At 38.3% G+C, this 19,596-nt stretch overlaps 1 protein-coding gene across 1 annotated transcript in view; it reads right to left on the reverse strand.

The window, feature by feature from the left end:
* Positions 1-19,596, reverse strand: part of FRMPD2 (FERM and PDZ domain containing 2) — a 160,620-nt gene that overhangs the window by 47,643 nt on the left and 93,381 nt on the right. The window contains 1 exon segment of the mRNA XM_088792652.1: positions 14,090-14,237. Coding sequence (XP_088648778.1) covers positions 14,090-14,237 — 148 coding nt within the window.

Raw genomic sequence — 19,596 nt, forward strand, 5'->3', positions numbered from 1 at the left:
CAAAGTGAAAGGGTGGAAATTGACACTCCAAGCAAATGGTACCCAGAGAAAATCAGGTGTAGCCATAATGATATCAGATGAAACAGACTTCAGGGTGAAAAAGATAACAAGAGACAAAGATGGACATTTCATAGTGGTGAAGGGGACTGTACAAGAAGAAGACATAACAGTCATCAATATTTATGCCCCCAATCAGGGAGCACCGAAATATACCAAGCAACTACTAAAGAACTAAAGGGAGAAATTGACCAAAACACAATTATACTAGGGGACTTAAATACATCATTGACAGCTATGGATAGATCATCCAAACAGCAAATAAATAACGAAATAGCAGCCCTAAATGACACATTAGATGAAATGTATGTAATTGACATATATAGAGCACTTCACCCTAAAACATCAGACTATACATTCTTTTCTAGTATACATGGAACATTCTCAAGGACAGACCATATATTGGGATATAAAATCAGCCTCAACAAATTTAAGAAGATTGAAATCATACCACGCATATTCTCTGTTCACAAGTTTTTGAAATTGGGTATCAACTGGAAAAAGAAAGCAGGAAAAAACACAAATACATGGAGATTAAACAACATATTCTTAAAGAACGACTGGGTCAAAGAAGAAATTAGAGGAGAGATCAAAAGATACATAGAAACAAATGACAATGAAAATACATCGTACCAAAATTTTGGGGATGCAGCAAAAGCAGTTTTAGGGAAATTTATATCATTACAGGTCTATCGCAAGAAACAAGAAAAATCCCAAATAAATAACCTCATGTTACACCTTAGAGAACTAGGAAAGAAGAACAAGTGAAACCCAAGGTCAGCAGAAGAAAGAAAATAACAAAAATCAGAGCAGAACTAAATGAAATAGAGAACAAAAAGACAATAAAAAAAAATTAATGTGACAAAGAGCTGGTTCTTTGAAAAGATTAACAAAATTGACAAACTCTTGGCTAGACTCACTAAGATAAAAAGAGAGAAGACACTAATTAACAAAATCAGAAATGAAAAAGGGGAAGTTATCACGGACACCACAGTAATACAAAGAATCATCCAAGAATACTATGAAAGACTATATGCCACCAAATTCAACAACCTAGAAGAAATGGACAAGTTCTTAGAAACATATAGCCTTCCAAGGCTGAACCATGAAGAACTGGAAAATGTAAACACACCGATCACCAGTAATGAAATTGAATCAGTCATCCAAAACCTTCCCAAAAGCAAAAATCCGGGACAAGATGGCTTCACTAGTGAATTCTACCAAACCTTCAAAGAGGATCTAATACCAATCCTGCTCAAACTCTTCCAAAAAATTGAAGAAGAGACAGTCCTCCCTAACTCATATTATGAGGCCAACATTACCCTGATACCAAAACCTGGTAAGGACAACACAAAAAAAGAAAACTACAGACCAATATCTCTGATGAATACAGATGCAAAAATCCTAAACAAAATTCTAGCAAATCGAATATAATTCATTAAAAAGATTATTCATCACGACCAAGTGGGGATCACCCCGGGGCAAAAGGATGGTTCAACATACGCAAATCCATCAATGTGATACATCACATAAACAAAATAAAGGACAAAAATCATATGATTGTCTCAATTGATGCACAAAAAGCATTTGACACGATACAACATGCATTTATGATTAAAATACTTAATGAAATAGGTATAAAAGGAAAATACCTTAACACAATAAAGGCCATATGTGATAAGCCCTCAGCTAATCTCATATGGTGAAAAACTGCGGCCCTTTGCTCTACATTCAGGAACATGACAGGGCTGGCCCCTATCACGTCTGCTTTTCAACATAGTGTTGGAAGTCTTAGCCAGAGCAATCAGGCAAGAGAAAGAAATAAAAGGCATCCAAATTGGGAATGAAGAAGTTAAATTATCGCTCTTTGCAGATGACATGATGCTATATATAGAAAATCCTAAAGACTCCACCAAAAAGCTATTGGAAACAATCAACGAATACAGTGAAGTTGCTGGCTACAAAATCAACGCACAAAAGTCCATTGCCTTCCTATATACTAACAATGAAATCTTAGAAAAAGAAATAAAAAAAGCAATTCCTTTTGCAATTACAGCACAAAGAATAAAATACCTAGGAATAAACTTAACCAAGGATGTGAAGGACCTATATGCTAAAAACTATGAAACATTTTTGAAAGAAATTGAAGAAGACACAAAGAAATGGAAAGTCATTCCGTTCTCATGGATTGGAAGAATCAACATAGTTAAAATGGCCATATTACCCAAAGCAATACACAGATTTAATGCAATCCCCATCAAAATCTCAATGGCATTTTTTAAAGAAATAGAACAAAAAATCATCAGATTTGTTTGGAACCACAAAAGACGCTGAATAGCCAAAGCAATCTTAAGAAAAAAGAACAATACTGGAGGTATCACACTCCCTGACTTTAGCTTGTACTACAGGGCTACAATCATCAAAACAGCATGGTATTGGCAGGATAACAGACACATAGAGCAATGGAATAGAATTGAGAACCCAGAAATAAAACCACATAAATATGGACAGACAATTTTTGACAAAGAAGCAAAAAACAATGGAGGAAAGACAGCCTCTTCAATAAATGGTGCTTTGAGAATTGGATAGCCACGTGCAAAAGAATGAAACTGGATTGCTATCTGTCACCATGTACCAACATTAATTCAAAATGGATCAAAGACTTTAGCATAAGACCTGACACAATAAACTGCATAGAAGAAAACATAGGTACTAAACTTATGGAACTTGGGTTCAAAGAGCATTTTATGAATTTGACTCCAAAGGCAATGAAAGTAAAAGCTAAAATAAATGAATGGGACTATACGAAACTTAAAAGCTTCTGCACAGCAAAAGAAACCATCGACAAAATAAAGAGGCAACCAACTGAATGGGAGAAGGTTTTTGCAAACAGTGCCTCCGATCAGGGGCTAATATCCAAAATAAATAAGGAACTCATGAAACTCAACAACAAAAAAACAAAGAACCCAATTGAAAAATGGGAAGAGGACCTGAAGAGACATTTCTCCAAAGAGGACATACAAATGGCAAATAGACATATGAAAAAATGCTCAACATCACTAATCATCAGGGAAATGAAAATAAAAACCACAATGAGATCACATCACCCCAGTCAGAATGGCTATCATCAACAAGACAAATAGTAACAAGTGTTGGAGAGGCTGTGGAAAAAAAGGAACCCTCATACACTGTTGGTGGGAATGCAGACTGGTGCAGCCGTTATGGAAGGCAGTGTGGAGGTTCCCCAAAAAATTACAAATAGAATTACCATGTGACCCAGCAATCCCTCTCCTGGGTACGTACCCAAAAAAATCTGAAAACATTTATACATAAAGACACGTGTGCTCCAATGTTCATTGCAGCTTTGTTTACGGTGGCTAAGACATGGAAACAACCAAAATGTCCTTCAATAGATGAATGGATTAAGAAGTTGTGGTATATATACACAATGGAATACTATTCAGCGGTAAGAAATGATGATATAGGAACATTTGTGACAACATGGATGAATCTTGAGAGTGTAATGCTGAGCGAAATAAGTCAGACAGAAAAAGCAGAGAACCATATGATTTCACTGATATGTGGTATATAAACCAAAAACAACAAAAGAACAAGACAAACAAATGAGAAACAAAAACTCATAGACACAGACAATAGTTTAGTGGTTACCAGAAGGTAAGGGGTGTGGGGGGTGGGAGATGAGGGTAAGAGGGATCAAATATATGGTGATGGAAGGAGAACTGACTCTGGGTGGTGAACACACAATGGGATTTATAGATGATGTAATACAGAATTGTACACATGAAATCTATGTAATTCTACTAACAATTGTCACCCCAATACATTAAAAAAAAAAAGTTGCAAAGATTGCAGAATAGACGTGCACTGTGCCAACTGCCTCCCTGGATCATACCAAAATTACAAATACAACATTCACCCGCGAAATTCATGTGAACACTAGCTGAACAGAACCTCTAAACTAAGGATTTAAAGACGAGGCCACCACGTGGAGACTGGTAGGAGGGAGGGAGACGTGAGGCAGGCTAACTCCAGGCCCACGGAGAGAGGGCGAACCCCGCCAGGGGCACCTCAGTGGTAGAGGATTCTTCTGTTGGGACCCTCCAGCCCCATGCCGGGCTCCCCAGCCCACAGTCCCTTTGCTGGGAAGGAGAGTTCCATGATAGCTGGCAGTAGAAATCAGTTTGGAGTCTCTTTGTTCAACTTGGTGGGCCAGAAGGCACCTAGAGGCCCAGTCATCCTCCCGTGGGGCCCTCACCCGGTCCCAGGCGGAGGAGTTGACTCCCCAGGTGGAGGCCCAGGAGCCAACAAGGAAAGACAGAACTGAGCGCCTGTGGCGCAAGAGCTGCAGGTTTGGGACTATTGTTCCCACTGTGTGGAGCTTACACATGAGTGGTGTACAGGACGGCGCCATTTTTCCAGGGTTAAGCCCTCCCACAGATGGTCAGGTTCAGGACCGCAGGGGCCTGGTGGAATCCACGCAGTTGTGCGTGTGTGCGTGCGCATGCTGCCTTGGGTACCGGCTCAGCACAGGGCTTGTGATCCATTGCTAGGGACAGGCCTGACTGGCAGGAGTGCTCCGGCTGGGAGACGCTGCTGATTGAGATGCGCATGCCCACACACTACTTTAGGTCCTGGCTCTGCGCACGGCTTGGTCTGCGGTGCAAGGGTGGTGATGGCTGTCGGGCTGCTCTGCCTGACCCGAGGGCTGCTGATTGGGGCAGGCAGAGGCTGAGAGTTCTCCTGAATTGGGCTGGGCGCTGTGAGGTGGCTCCATCTGGCCAAGGCATTCGTGGAGCGTTTGTGTGGGCTGGTTGCCAGTGCAGGAGCAAACGCTGCTGGGACTTGGTGGAGGCCACTGACCACATCCCATGGTGCCCTGGGAGCCGGCCCCGCCCACCTAGAGCTGCATTGCTGGGGACACCATGGGCCTCTGGTGCCTGGCCCCCACCTCCACAGGCCACAGAGGGTTTTTGCAGCAGGGGACAGCCCGCAGCAACCTGTGGGGATTTTTGGTGGCGAGCACGCCCCCAGAGCCCAGGACAGCCAATTGTGGGCAGCTCACTGTGAGCCTGAGGGGGAAGCCAGTGCATGAGGTACTGGGCCCTACCCCTCAAAATAACTGGTGCAAAATCCCGGGGAGACTCTATTGATGAGCAAGCAGCCTGCAGATTAATGTGGGTGGAGAGCCTTTTTTTTTCCCCCTTTTTTTCTTATTTCTTTTTCTGTTTTTCATTTTTTATTTATTTTGTTGTTCTTATTGTTTTTGGCATTTTTTTCTTTTAGTCTTTCTTTTTTTCTTCCACCATCCCCCTCTTTTTTCTTATTATTACTATTTTTCCCTTTTTATCCCTTTTTTTCTTTTCTTTCTCCTTCATCTTTTCTGTTCCTATTTCTTCTTTTTCTTTTGTCTGTTTTCTTTTTGTTGTTGCTGCCCAGGTTTCTTTGTCTTCTTATTGCTTTGGTTACTGTTTTTCTGTCTTGTTCTGCTGTTTTTGTCTCTTTTATATTTTTGTTTGTCCTGTCTGATCATTGTTTATCAAGTTTTTGTGGGGGTGTATTTGTTTTTTGGTGTTTTGGTTTTTCTTGCTTTGTTTTTGTTTTGCGAAGTGGGTGAGGGCCTAGTACTGGTCCAGGAGCTGAGACTACACAGAATTTGTAGAAACCACTGACCACAGCTTTTACCCACCTATAACACCACCTCACCCCGCTACAGCTACATTGCAAGGGGCACTCTGGGTGGCTGGGTGACTGAATTCACCTTGACAAAGTGTGAAAAATTTTTTTACAACAGCAGACAGTCCGCAGAGCCCTGGGGTCATCTTTGTGGTATTCAGTGAACCCCAACTTGCACCACAGCCACTCGGGAGCAGCTATTAGGAATTTGTGACATTGATCTGGAGGCTGGCTGTAGTGCCTTTGGGACACTGTACAAAGGGATCACAGGCCAGATATTGGCATAAGACCTGGACTTGCATTAATGTCTTAAAAACCACCAATCATGTCTCGTAACTCACTTGAATTCCATCCTGCCCTGCTAGTGCCACATCGCCAAAGGCCCACTCAATACTGGGTCAGAAGCCAGATACATGCTTCTAAAGAACCTCTTTCAATAGTGGGGCCTTATGGGCAACTGTAAGGTGGCAACAGGCCTAGGGGGTTCTAGGCCTTTCACTAAACTGCCTCAGGACCGATATTAGTGGCAGCCAGCCTCAATTCACACAGACCACCTCCACATGACTCCAGGACCAGTATGGGCAGCAGCCAACGGGGTACAGCTTGAGACACCTACCAGGCAACCATGGCCCGGTAACAAACAGGGCTGAAACTGCCCTGAGTGGGAGCCCTGCCCAAGAGACTCCAGGACCAATACACCCAGAGGCCAGTGACAGACCAAACAAAAGCATTACCTGGTTGAACCTATAAGTGGCACTCTCAAAGGAAATTTTCCACAGGTACAAGAGCCCACAGGGGCCAAGCCTCCTCTGAGGCTGTCAACCTTCACACAGCAGTTCATACACTGTGAGCAGAGCTAATTCTCCCAGCTAATCAGCCTGTGGATCAATCCCACACTTAGATAAGCCAAAAGCAATTAAAGATCAACTACAACAGCAACACCTCTGGGACACACAGGACAGGAGAATAGGGAGACTGTGCAATCTGAATATAAAGGATACATACTACATAAGACCACCCAACAACAACTGAGAGACATAGGTGTTCTACCTAATACAGCAAAGCAATCACAGAGCAACAACCAGCATGATGAAACAAAGAAACATGTCCCAAATTAAAGACCAGAAGAAACCTCTGAAAATGGAACTAAATGAAACAGAGGCATCCAACTTGTCAGAGACATTGTTTGGAACACTGATGATAAGAATGTTTAAGGAATTTATTGAGGACATAAAAAAGGATTGAGAAATTATAAAAAACCACTAGTTAGAACTAAAGAATACAGTGACTGAAATGAAAAACACACTCGAAGAAATCACCAGTACATTAGATGAAGCAGAGGATCGGATCAGTGATTTAGAAGACAAGTTAGCAGAAATCACCCAATCGGAACAAAAAGAAAAAATAATAAAAAACAATGAAAATAGTTTAAGAGACCTGTGGTACAACATCAAGCACAGCAACATTAGCATCATAGGAATACCAGAAGGAGAAGAGAAGGAACAAGGGATCGAGAATGTATTTGAAGAAATAATGACCAAAAACTTCCCCACCTTGGTGAAGGAAACTGACACACAAGCCCAGGAAGTGCAGAGAGTTCCAAACAAGATGAACCCAAACAGGCCCACACCAAGACACATTATAGTTAATATGGCAAAGGTTAAAGACAAAGAGAGAATTCTAAAAGCAGCAAGAGAAAGACAGTGTATTACATACAAAGGAACTCCTGTAAGACTATCAGCTGACTTTTCTACAGAAACTCTGCAGGCCAGAAGGGAGTGGCAGGAAATAGTCAAAGTGATAAAAAACAACAGCCTAAAACCAAGATTGCTCTACCCAGCAACGCTATCACTAAAAATTAAAGGAGTGATAAAGAGCTTCTCAGAAAAGAACAAGCTAAAGGAATTCATTACCACCAAACCAGCGTTGCAGGAAATGTTAAAAGGGCTTTTCTAAACAGAAGAAAGGGGGAAACAAACTACCAAAGAAGACCAGAAATACAAATAACAAAATGGCAATAAATATGTACCTACCAATAATCACTTTAAATGGAAATGGGCTAAATGCTCCAATCAAAAGACATAGAGTGGCTAAGTGGATAAGAAAACAGGACTCATGTATACACTATTTACAAGAGACACATCTCAGATCAAAAGACACACACAGACTGAAAGCAAAGGGATGGAATAAGATATTTCACACAAATGGAAACAAGTAAAAAGCTGGGGTAGCAATACTTATTTTGGACAAAATAGACTTTAAAATGAAGACTACAATAAAAGACAATGATGGGCACTCCATAATTATAAAGGGATCGATCCAACAAGAGGACATAACCCTAGTAAGCATCAATGCACCCAATATAAGAGCTCCTGAATATATAAAACAGTTTATGACTGACATAAAGTCTGAGATCAACAGAACTATCATAGTAGGGGACTTCAACACCCCATTGTCACCAATGGACAGATCCTCTAGATGGAAAATCAACGCGGAAACAGTGGTCTTAATTGACACTTTAGACCAGTTGGATTTAACCGATATTTTTAGAGCATTTCACCCCAAAGCAGCAGAATATATATTCTGCTCAAGTGTACATGGAACATTTTTCAAGATAGACCACATGCTAGGCCACAAAACAAGTCTCGGTAAATTTAAGAAGACTGAAGTCATACCAAAGGTCTTCTCTGACCACAATGCTATGAAACTAGAAATCAATTATAAGAAGAAATTCGGAAAACATACAAATACATGGAGGCTGAATAACATGTTGCTAAATAGCAAGTGGGTTAATAATGAGATCAAGGAAGAAGAAATCAAAAGATACCTCAAGACAAATGAAAAAGAAAACACAAGTACCGAAAATCTCTGGGATGCAGTGAAAGGAGTCCTAGGAGGGAAATTCATAGCAATGCAGACCTATCTCAAGAAACAAGAAAAATCTCAAATCAATAGGCTATCTTTACACCTAAGGGAACTGGAAAAAGAACAGCAAAACAAGCCCAAAGCGAGTACAAGGAAGGAGATAATAAAGATCAGAGCATAAATAAATGAAATAAAGACTAAAAATAAAAAATAATGCAAAAGATCAATGAAACCAAGAGCTGACTTTTTTTTTATTTATTTTTTAAATTTATTGGGGTGACAATTGTTAGTAAAATTACATAGATTTCAGGTGTACAATTCTGTATTACATCATCTATAAATCCCATTGTGTGTTCGCCACCCAGAGTCAGTTCTCCTTCCATCACCATATATTTGATCTCCCTTACTTTTTGAAAAGATAAACAAAATCGACAAACCCTTAGCCAGACTCATCAAGAAAAAGAGAGGACCCAAATTAATAAAATCAGAAATGAAACAGGAGAAGTGACAACAAACACCACAGAAATACAGAAAATTTAAAGAAAATACTATGAATAACTATCTGCCAATAAATTAGACAATTTGGAAGAAATGGATAAATTTCTAGAAGCATACATTCTTCCAAGACTGAATCAAGAAGAAACAGAAACTCTGAACAGACCAATTACTACCAAAGAAATTGAATAGGTAATCAACAAACGCCCAAGAAGCAAAAGTCCTGGACCAGATGGCTTCACAGGTGAATTTTATAAAACATTCAAAAAAGAATTAACACCTATTCTCCTCAAATTATTCCAAGAAATCCAGAAAGAGGGAAGGCTCCCAGGTACATTTTACAAGGCCACTATTACTGTGATCCCAAAATAGACAAAGACATTAGAAAAAAAGAAAACTACAGGTCAATAACCCTAGTGAACAAAGACACAAAAATCCTCAACAAAATACTAGCAAACCAGATTCAGCAACACATTAAAAAGATCATACACCACGATCAAGGGGCATACATTCCTGGTATGCAAGGTTGTTTCAATATCCACAAATCAATTAATGTGATACACCACATTAACAAAATGAAAAATAAAAATCATATGATCATATCAATAGATGCAGAAAAAGCTTTTTATAAAATCCAGTAGCCATTTATGATAAAAACTCTTAGCAAAGTGGGAATGGAAGGATCATATCTCAACGTAATAAAGGCCATATATCATAAACCCACAGCTAACATCTTACTCAACAGGGAAAGGCTAAAACCTTTCCCCTTAAGATCAGGAAGAATACAAGGCTGCCCACTTTCACCACTTTTATTCAACATAGATCTGGATGTTTTAGCCACTGCAATCAGACAAGAAAAAGAAATAAAAGATATCCAAATTGGAAAGAAGGAATTAAAATTGTCTTTATATGCAGATGACATGATACTATATATAGAGAGAGAACCCCAAAGACTCCACCAAAAAAACTATTAGAACTGATAAACAGATTTAGTAAAGTTTAGGATACAAAATTAATATTCAGAAATCAGTTGCATTTGTATACATCAATAATAAACTATCAGAAAGAGAAATCAAGAAATCGATCCAATTTACAACTAGTTCAAAAACAATAAAATACCTAGGAATAAATTTAACCAAAGAAATAAAAGACCTGTACTCAGAAAATTATAAGACACTAAAGAGAGAATTCAAAGAAGATATAAATAAATGGAAACACATACCATGTGCATGGATAGGAAGAATTAATATAGTTAAAATGTCGATACTATAGATTCAACGCAATTCCTATCAAACTACCAATGACACTTTTCTCAGAAATAGAACATATAATCCTAAATTTATATGGAACTGTAAAAGACCCCGAATAGCCACGGCAATCTTGAGAAATAAGAACAAAGTGGGAGGTATCACGCTACCCGACCTCAAATCATACTAGAGGCTATAGTAATCAAAACGGTATGGTACTGGCATAAAATAGACACATAGATCAATGGAACAAAATAGAGATCCCAGAAATAAATCCATTCACATACGGTCATTTAATCTATGACAAGGGAAGCAAGAATTTACGTTGGGGTAAAAAAAGTCTATTTAATAAATGGTGCTGGAAAAACTGGACTGACACATGCAAAAAATGAAACTGGACCACCTCCTTACGCCATATATGAGAACAAATTCAAAATGGATTAAAGACTTAAATGAAAGACCCAAAACCATAAAACTCCTAGAAGAAAATATAGAGAGTAAATTTGCAGACATTACTGTGAGTAGTATTTTTACTGATATATCCCCTCGGACAAGGGAAGTAAAAGAAGAAATAAACATATGGGATTATATCAAACAAAGTTTTTTTACAGCAAAGGAAACCATCAATAAAACAAAAAGGCAGCCTACTGAATGGGAGAAGATAATTGGCAATGATACAGCTGATAAGGGGTTAATATCCAAAATTTATAAAACACTCATTCAGCTCAACACCAAAAACAAAAAGGCAACCCAATTAAAAAATGGGCAGAGGACATGAAGAGACATTTCTCTAAAGAGGACGGACATTCAGATGGCCAATAGACATATGAAAAAACGCTCAACCTCACTAATCATTAGAGAAATGCAAATAAAAACCACAGTGAGATACCACCTCACTCTGGTCATAATGGCTATCATCAATAAACCAAAAAACAACAAGTCCTGGCAAGGTTGTGGAGAAAAGGGAACCCTGGTGCACTGTTGGCGAGATTGCAGATTGGTGCAGCCACTATGGAAATCAGTATGGAGGCATCTCAAAAAACTGGAACTGTAACTACCTTACGTCCTAGCAATTCCACTCTTATGTATCTATCCAGAGAAATCCAAGACACTAATTCGAAAAAATATATGCACCCTTATGTTTATTGCAGCGCTATTTACAATAGCCAAAACTTGGAAACAACTGAAATGCCCATCAGTAAACGAATGGATTAAGAAACTGGTACATTTATACAGTGAAGTATTACTCAGCTACAAAGAAGAATGAAATCTTACAATTTCAACAATATGGATGGACCTAGAGAACATTATGCTAAGTGAAATAAGTCAGTCCGAGAAAGGCAAATGATCTCACTTATATATGGAATCTAAAGAGCTGAACATAAGGGGAAAGTAAATAGAAATAGTCTCAGAGATACAGAGGAAAAACTGGTGTTTGCTAGAAAGGAGGGGGGTGTGGATGAGGAAGAAGGGGAAGGGATTAGACAGCATAAATTGGTAACTACAATATTGCCACAGCGGATATGAAAGACAGTTTGGGGAATATAATCAATAATGTTGTAAAGATTTTGTAGGGTGTCAGATGGGCACATGTCTTATTAGGGAGACCCGTTAATGGACGGTGTAGATGCTTGACCACTGCACTGTATTCAACTGCTGAAGTTGAATAATATTGTATGTCAACTATAATTTAATATATATAGTCACGGGGTATGGAGTACAGCATAGGGAATAGACTCAATGGAATTGTAATAGATTTATACGATGTCAGAGGTGCAATAGATTGGGGGAGGAGGGTTATCACTTTTTGAGGGGTGAAATGTCTAGTTATTGCATTGTTTTGTACACCTGAAACTTAAAAAAAAAAAAAAAGAAAGAAAGAAAGAGGCACAGTCATTTAAAAAAAAAAAAAAAAAGATGACTAGAACTGGTGATGATGTGAACCAAAGGGACCCTTTGTGCACTGTTGGTGGGAATGTAAATTGGTGCAGTCACTATGGGAAATGAAGCATGGAGTTTCCTCAAAAAATTAAAAACAGAACTACCATATGATTCAGCAATGCCACTTCTGGGTATATACCTGAAGGAAATCCAAACACGCTATTGAAGAGATAACTGCACTCCCATGTTCATTGTAGCATTGTTCACAATAGCCAATATCAGAAACCACCTAAGTGTCCATCAACAGATGAATGGATAAGAAGATGTCATTATATATACAGTGGAATATTATTCAGCCATAGAAAAAATGAAATCCTGCCATTTGAGACAATACAGATGGAACTTGAGGGCATTATGCTTAGTGAAATAAATCAAGCAAAGAAAGACAAATACTGTATGTTCTCACTTGTACAGAGAATTTAAAGAGGCTAAACTCATAGAAATATAGTGTAGAATGATGGTTGCCAGGACTGACAGGTGGAGAAAATGGGGAGATGGTGGTCAAAGGATACCAACTCCCAGCTATGAGTACAAATAAGTTCTAATGTCCAACATGGTGACTATAATTAACAGTAGTGTTATATACTTGAAAGTTGTTAAGAGAGTAGCTCTTAAATGTTACCCCACAAAGATGATAATTCTGTGAGGGAATGGACGTGTTGACTACCTTGTTGTGGTAACCATTTTACAATATGCATGTATATCAAATCATCACACTGTACCGCTCAAACTTAACATATTTTATTTCAATAATATTTCAATAAAGCTAGAGAAAAATAAAACAGCTTCAACCCAGATGAAAAGAAGGGGGGAAAATTGCTAAAAATAATCCTTTTAATGAAAATGTTAGGTTCCTGAAAATAGAATTTGCCGTTTGAGAAAACAGTACTATTATGAGCAAAATAGGCTTAGAAGGACTAATTTCACAAGTGAGTCCACAGAATCTTTATAAATATTTTATCTTCACTGATAGCAGGCAATAAAAGCAATATTAATGAAATTTTACATTGTATCTCAGCAATAGCAGGTAAGATATAATTAATTTACATTAATTATCTGCAGCTCCCTGGAAACATCCTAGAATGACCACTCCACGATTTCAATGAAATATTTATATATTTATTTGGTTTTGCTGCAAATAATACACCACTTTATTTCATATGTTTGGTTCTGTATCGGAAGGCTCAGCATTTTTGTTTCCCAGTTGGTCCCTCATCCCAGGACCCCAGAACCTGGTGATACAGCGCCCACATGAATTGGCTGGCACTGAACAAAACTCCCACAAACAGGAGCTGCCATTATGACTCATGTTGAGCAATGAACGCTGGACACGGAGCTAGAAACATCCCACACCCTATAACCGCTGGAGCACAGCGCAAACCTGCCAGATAGATGGCCAGAGTGCTCAGTTGAGGACATCGAGCTCAGAGAGGGCAAGCGAGTCGTCCAGTCATGCAGCTAAGAAGTGGCACTGCCCTGAGTCTAGTGAACACCAGGGGCCACATTCCAAGCCAGGGGTTCTCAAACTTATATCTGCATCTGAATCACCAGGGTTCTTTTTCCAATGCAGATTCTAATTCAGTGGGTACTTGAGATTCTGTAATATTAGCAAGCTGCCATGTGACGTGCATGCAGAGGTCACTCTATGAATATGAAGGGCGAAACCTCTATAGTATATTGTTCCCTTCCACAACTGAATAAGAAATAATGGTTAGAGATCAATAGTCGATGTGACAAATCCAGCAATCAAAGGGAAATCTCTCCATGCTGAGAACATAGTATCTACTCACCAGTTGCAACGCGGGGAGCATTCATCTGGGCATGAAAGCCATGCTGGGCAGAGCAGAGGCCCAGTAAATATGCACAGGTCTTGGCTGAATCAGTGACAAATGTGTGCTTTTTCCCAGTGACGCTGCTGGTGATGGTGAACTTCTTTCGCTGAAGGAAGCAAACACAGACTTTAATATATTGACCATCCTTACCCATTAAAGCCGGGCTGTCCAGAGAGTAATCAAGTGCTGGGCCTCAGCTTAATATCAAGGTTCTAGTTGTCAGAAATGTTTGGCACATGTGGTCTAACTATGGCACAATATGTCTTCTCATTTTAAGGAAAATCCCTCTTTTTATTTTTCTTTCATTCATAAATCAAATGTTTGTTAATCGGCAATTACCATCTGCCAAGGAGGGGGCTAGGTGGAAAGAATACGAAAGAAGTCAGGTGCACACTTGGCCCTAAGCAAGGAGTGAACATAATCCTCAGGGAGCATTTTAAAGACTGTTAAATATACAAACTGTTTTCATTGTACAAACTCCCAGAAGTTGCACACAAAATCTCAGGTAGCAGGGTTATAGAAAAGAAAAAAAGCACTGTACGTATTCTCATATTTCTTGTTGTTATGAGCCAGTCTCTATTCTAAATGCTTTTTGGGTATTAGTTCATTTCCTCTTCAAAGCTACAGAATGAGAGAGATTCTAACATTATCCTTATTCTACAGATGAGGGAGCAGACCACCAGTCCTCAGAATGCAGCAGGAATAGAGGTCACATCACCAAGAAACACTTCCCCCATTTATACCTCAAGGCCCACATGCAAAGCGATAACATTTGTACAGCTCACTGGGATAAACCAGAGAGGATTACCTGTATGGGGTTATCTATATGGAGCTTTGTGGAAAAACATAGCTTTTTGCAATATATAATTTTAATAAGAACAATAAAACAAAGTATAGAGATGACATCAAATACAAGTGTATATATAACTTCCAAACAAAATCTATATTCTAGATGTTTCCTTAAGAACCTTGAGTTTTCTCCTATAAAGACAACTTTATAAATATAGAACTTATGCTTGAAAGGGCGCCCTGAAATGCCTGACCCTCTTTAACACTGATCCCTTTTAATTGATGATACTTACCATTTCTAAGAAACCCCCTTCACACGAGTCGGATACTAACAAAAGGAAGATTACTATTCATTGTGTTTTCTCTTAGAAACCGCTTTTTACCATTAGCCTAATTTTAAATAATTTGAGCATTCTCTAGTCTTTTCTTTCATTAACCAAAGTAATGTTGAACCGTCTTACACTAATGTGAATGGATGTTTGAATCCAATTGAATTATATTATTGCTAATATTGTTTAATAATGTATTTTCTCAAACACTCATAGATGTTGCCCTACTAGCCTTACTAATGCTTCCTTAGTATTAAATTACAATAATGCCTAAACTCCACTATGGATCATTTTATCCACACTTTTCCAAAGTTGAATGTTTGCCTGGAATCCATCTACTTTTTCAGTATACATTATGTTTTCATACAGTCCTGACAGTTTTATATTAAGTTCACTCAGGTATTGAAAAATTTTAGATAAGTAAGTCATGTTTAAAAATCTGATAGCTATTCTTTAACAAATCCGAACAGAGAGAATTATTCTAATATACACACACGCGCACACACACACACACACACACACACACACAAACACCACACCCCAATCTTTCTTTCAGTTTTTCTCTCAGCAAAACTCTCCTTTTGGACATCAGTGCTCTAAAGTATTAAACACGACAGAGAGTACAATTCTGACCCCATTTCTTGGCGTAAAGCTGAATATAGTCTTGACTACAGTGGTTTAGATTTTATTTCCCATCCTGATAACATCACTTAATGGGAAATTCAGATCTGTAGGCAGACTTTCACATGGGTGAGCTGCTCTGTGAAAGAGATGATGTACAACTTGAACCTCAGGGCTTTCATCACAAACATGGAGAACTTATTTACACCCTTGTGGTTGCAGCACAAGCACGCTCGGTGCTTCCGTAATGTCATATTTGTTTCAAAGCACTGGTTTGCCATTTCAAACATTTCATTCGCAATAGTTTTACTGCTGTTGCTGCTTGTTTGCCCTTTAGTTTGTTTCGTTGCTTTGATACATCCTTACAGAACAATATTCTTCCAGCCAGAGGCAGATTTGCCGTGAAGTTAACGAAGCTGAAGCTGCAGGGCCTCACTTGGGTACCCACGTCCCGGGAGGGACCGTGGCGATGTTTTCATGTTTTCTTGTAAACATGGAAAATAAGGTGCTTCCGCCACAGTCAGTTAAGACCACTGACACTTCTTTCCACTCCAGCTCGTTTCCACTTCTCCTCACCACAGGTGGTGATGAGTGGTGTGGAAGCAGATACCACTAAGGAGAAGCTGAGATGGGAATACATTCAGTGTAGATTCAGTGAGGTTTATTTATGTGGTTCGCAGTCTCTTCTGCAATGATTTCTTGCTAGCCATCCCAGAGTACTCCTTCCATTGGGCCAACTCCCCCAAAGTCTCAACATAATGATATTGGGCCAGTAGCCAATGATATTGACTGGACCCCACAATACCCAGCACCAGAAGTACGCGGGGTCAGCCCTGGAGGGGAACCTGGCTTAAAATGTACACAACCAGAGGCCAGTCTGCAGGAAATTTTTTCAAACATCAGAAAACTGTTTTAAAAATTTTAGTTCTCCAAAACACCCAAACAAATTGAAGTTCTGTCCTATCAGGGATATACCTTATAAAATTGTATATACTGCATCATCAATACACCACATAATATTTTTCTTTTCTTTTTTCTTTTTCTTTTTGATGGGAATCACATGAAATAAAATTTATTAGATTTCTTGTGTTTGTAACACAGAAACCTGTGACAGCACTACAAAGAGCAAGCATGTCTGTACAAAGCTGCATGTTTTATGCATCAACAATAAAAACAACCTTCAATTAGTCATGTTAGAAGAAAGACTAAATTATATTTCTATTTTCTCTAGAAAAAATGATATTACAAAAGTGTCATCAAATAAAAATGTATACAGAATTGTACACCTGAAATCTATGTAATTTTACTAACAATTGTCACCCCAATAAATTTAAAAAATAAATTAAAAATAAATAAAAATAAAAATGTAATCACAGTGTGTACCAACAAAAATTTGGAAGGAAAAGAGAATTGTAGAATTTACCAGGGAATTAATAAAGATATATTTTGGCTTTTGTAGTTTTTCAGGGCTTGTTCAGCCTTTTTTTTTTTTTTTTTTGTCTCAGGTGTACAAAACAATGTAACAGTTAGAGATTTACAGCCCTCACAAAGTGATAACCCCCCCCTTCCCCAATCTACTATCCCTCTGACATCGTATATGCTGTTACAGTTCCATTGACTCCATTCCCTATACTGTACTCCACATCCTGTGACTAAATATATATTAAATCATAGTTGACATTCAGTATTATTCAGCTTCAGGTGTACAGTGAAGTGGTCAGGCATTGTTCAGCTTTTTAAAATTCACAAGTTGTGATATTTTCTTTTCTCATTCTAAATAAATATCTACTTTCATACCTTGGTTTGTATTTGCAAATTGATATTCCTTTTCTTGGATCCCTACAAAGACGGTATTCTCCACTGCTTTTCTCTTCAGGTATTTTAGCTATTGCTAATAACCAAGAACACTTACTAACATGGGTAGGTTCCTCATTCTACAATGAACACTTTCTCAATTGAATAACTTTCTGAATTAATGTTGTGTCTGTCACAGACAGGCTGCCAACACACCTACAAATCAAATTCTTTGAAAAGCTCATTTTCCCTATTTCCTTTGCTGCTTCCCTACAGGCTGGCAAGATGAATGATCTGGAATTGTTTGAAGCATTTTGGCTTCCACTATTAATTAAGCAAATTTCAAACCAGCTTCCTGAGATCATTCTCCTATTGTTCACAGTTCCCCATTTTGTGTTTGCAGAAGTGTGAAGAGTTCAAGTCATGTTCTGTGTAAGATGCTTGCTTTGTGGCAAGCAGCTGGTGACATTACTTCCTGTGATGACTTTACTATAAAAAAAGAAATTTATGCTAAGAACTAGTGTGGTTATCAGGGCATGGAAATCCTAATTAATGGCACTTTTTTTTTTTTAAACTACTAAGTTGTCTTGTGAACTTGATCACTTTCCAGCTTTGATCAAGAAATCGTTCCTGGTTGTGGGGAAAATAAGTATCTGTAAAAATTACACCAACGTAAATATAAAGTGTTTATTCAAAGGGATTGTTGAAGACTTCAAAAATTCTGTTTTTCAAAACGACTTTTCAGGTTATCTGCATTTTTATAATTTTTTTTTGTTGGGGAATATTAGGGACAATGTTTTAAAACAAATTACATTAAAAGTTTTGAACAATTAAACATGATGTAAAGAAAATAAGGAGTAATGCAATAGTACCGAATTAATTCAATAATTAAAATTCTTCAAATAATTTTAATTGAATTAAAGTCGTTAAAGTCATTAAAATTCTGAAAAATTCCCAAACATAAATATCACTTATTTTAGATATGTTTAAAAAAATTGGGAAAAAGTCAGTTTCCTGATAGCATATAAAGGCAATTTTGATAAACCCAATTAAATTATGGTCAGCTATTATTTACTTTTAGATGTAAGCTTTTTCCCTAAAGGCAAACAATAATTTATTATGAAATTTTACCAAGAATCATACTTTAATATGCTAACTTCAACAGACAAGATGGAAGAAAGAAAAGAAACATTGAGAAAATGAATAAAACCAATTACCTTCTACTTAGGAAATTGTACCATCAGATAATGATAATAAAAACAGCAAACTCACCAGTAGGGAAAATTAAAAACCATAACAGAAAATAAAGTAGAAAGAAAAACTAAATTTTTCACGGGCCACAGGATGAAGAACTTCATGATTTATAGTGAAATCATTATTGAAGTCATGGCGTATGGACAGGGTTGACCCACAGGACAGGCAGGCAGATGAGGTCCCAGAGTACTCTCTGCCGTGGGGGCGCACATAATATTTTTTCATGCTAAATTTATCGTAACTAAATTCAAGGATGTATAAATACTCATGCAAATGGTGTTCAAATACAATTTCAAACATACATTTAATAGGGACTTTTTTAAGGCTGTTAAGCTTTCAGTGGGTATCAAAAGTTTGCAGTGACCAGTGTCCTGTATGTAGCATACCTGTAACCCATGGGAGACAGGCCAGGTGCCTCAGCGCACTGAGTATGAAGGGAAAATTAAAACAAGGGAAGTGTTTCAAAACCTTGCAGACTCCACTGCACCTACAGTACACCCTCGTCTCCCGCCTCCCACCTCCAACCATGCTCTCAACATTGGTGGATTCCCCAGATTAGGAGGATTTTACCCAGAGGGAAAGCATAGCCCTTTAGGCTGATGGCTGTCAGTTAGGCTAGAGACGGTAGGGAAAAAATGGCCTCCTGAGTACTCTCAAATCCCCTGATAGATTTCTTCC

The sequence above is a fragment of the Rhinolophus sinicus genome, chromosome 15 (assembly GCF_057876585.1).
Source record: "Rhinolophus sinicus isolate RSI-liver-muscle chromosome 15, RSI-T2T, whole genome shotgun sequence".
Taxonomy (NCBI): domain Eukaryota; kingdom Metazoa; phylum Chordata; class Mammalia; order Chiroptera; family Rhinolophidae; genus Rhinolophus; species Rhinolophus sinicus.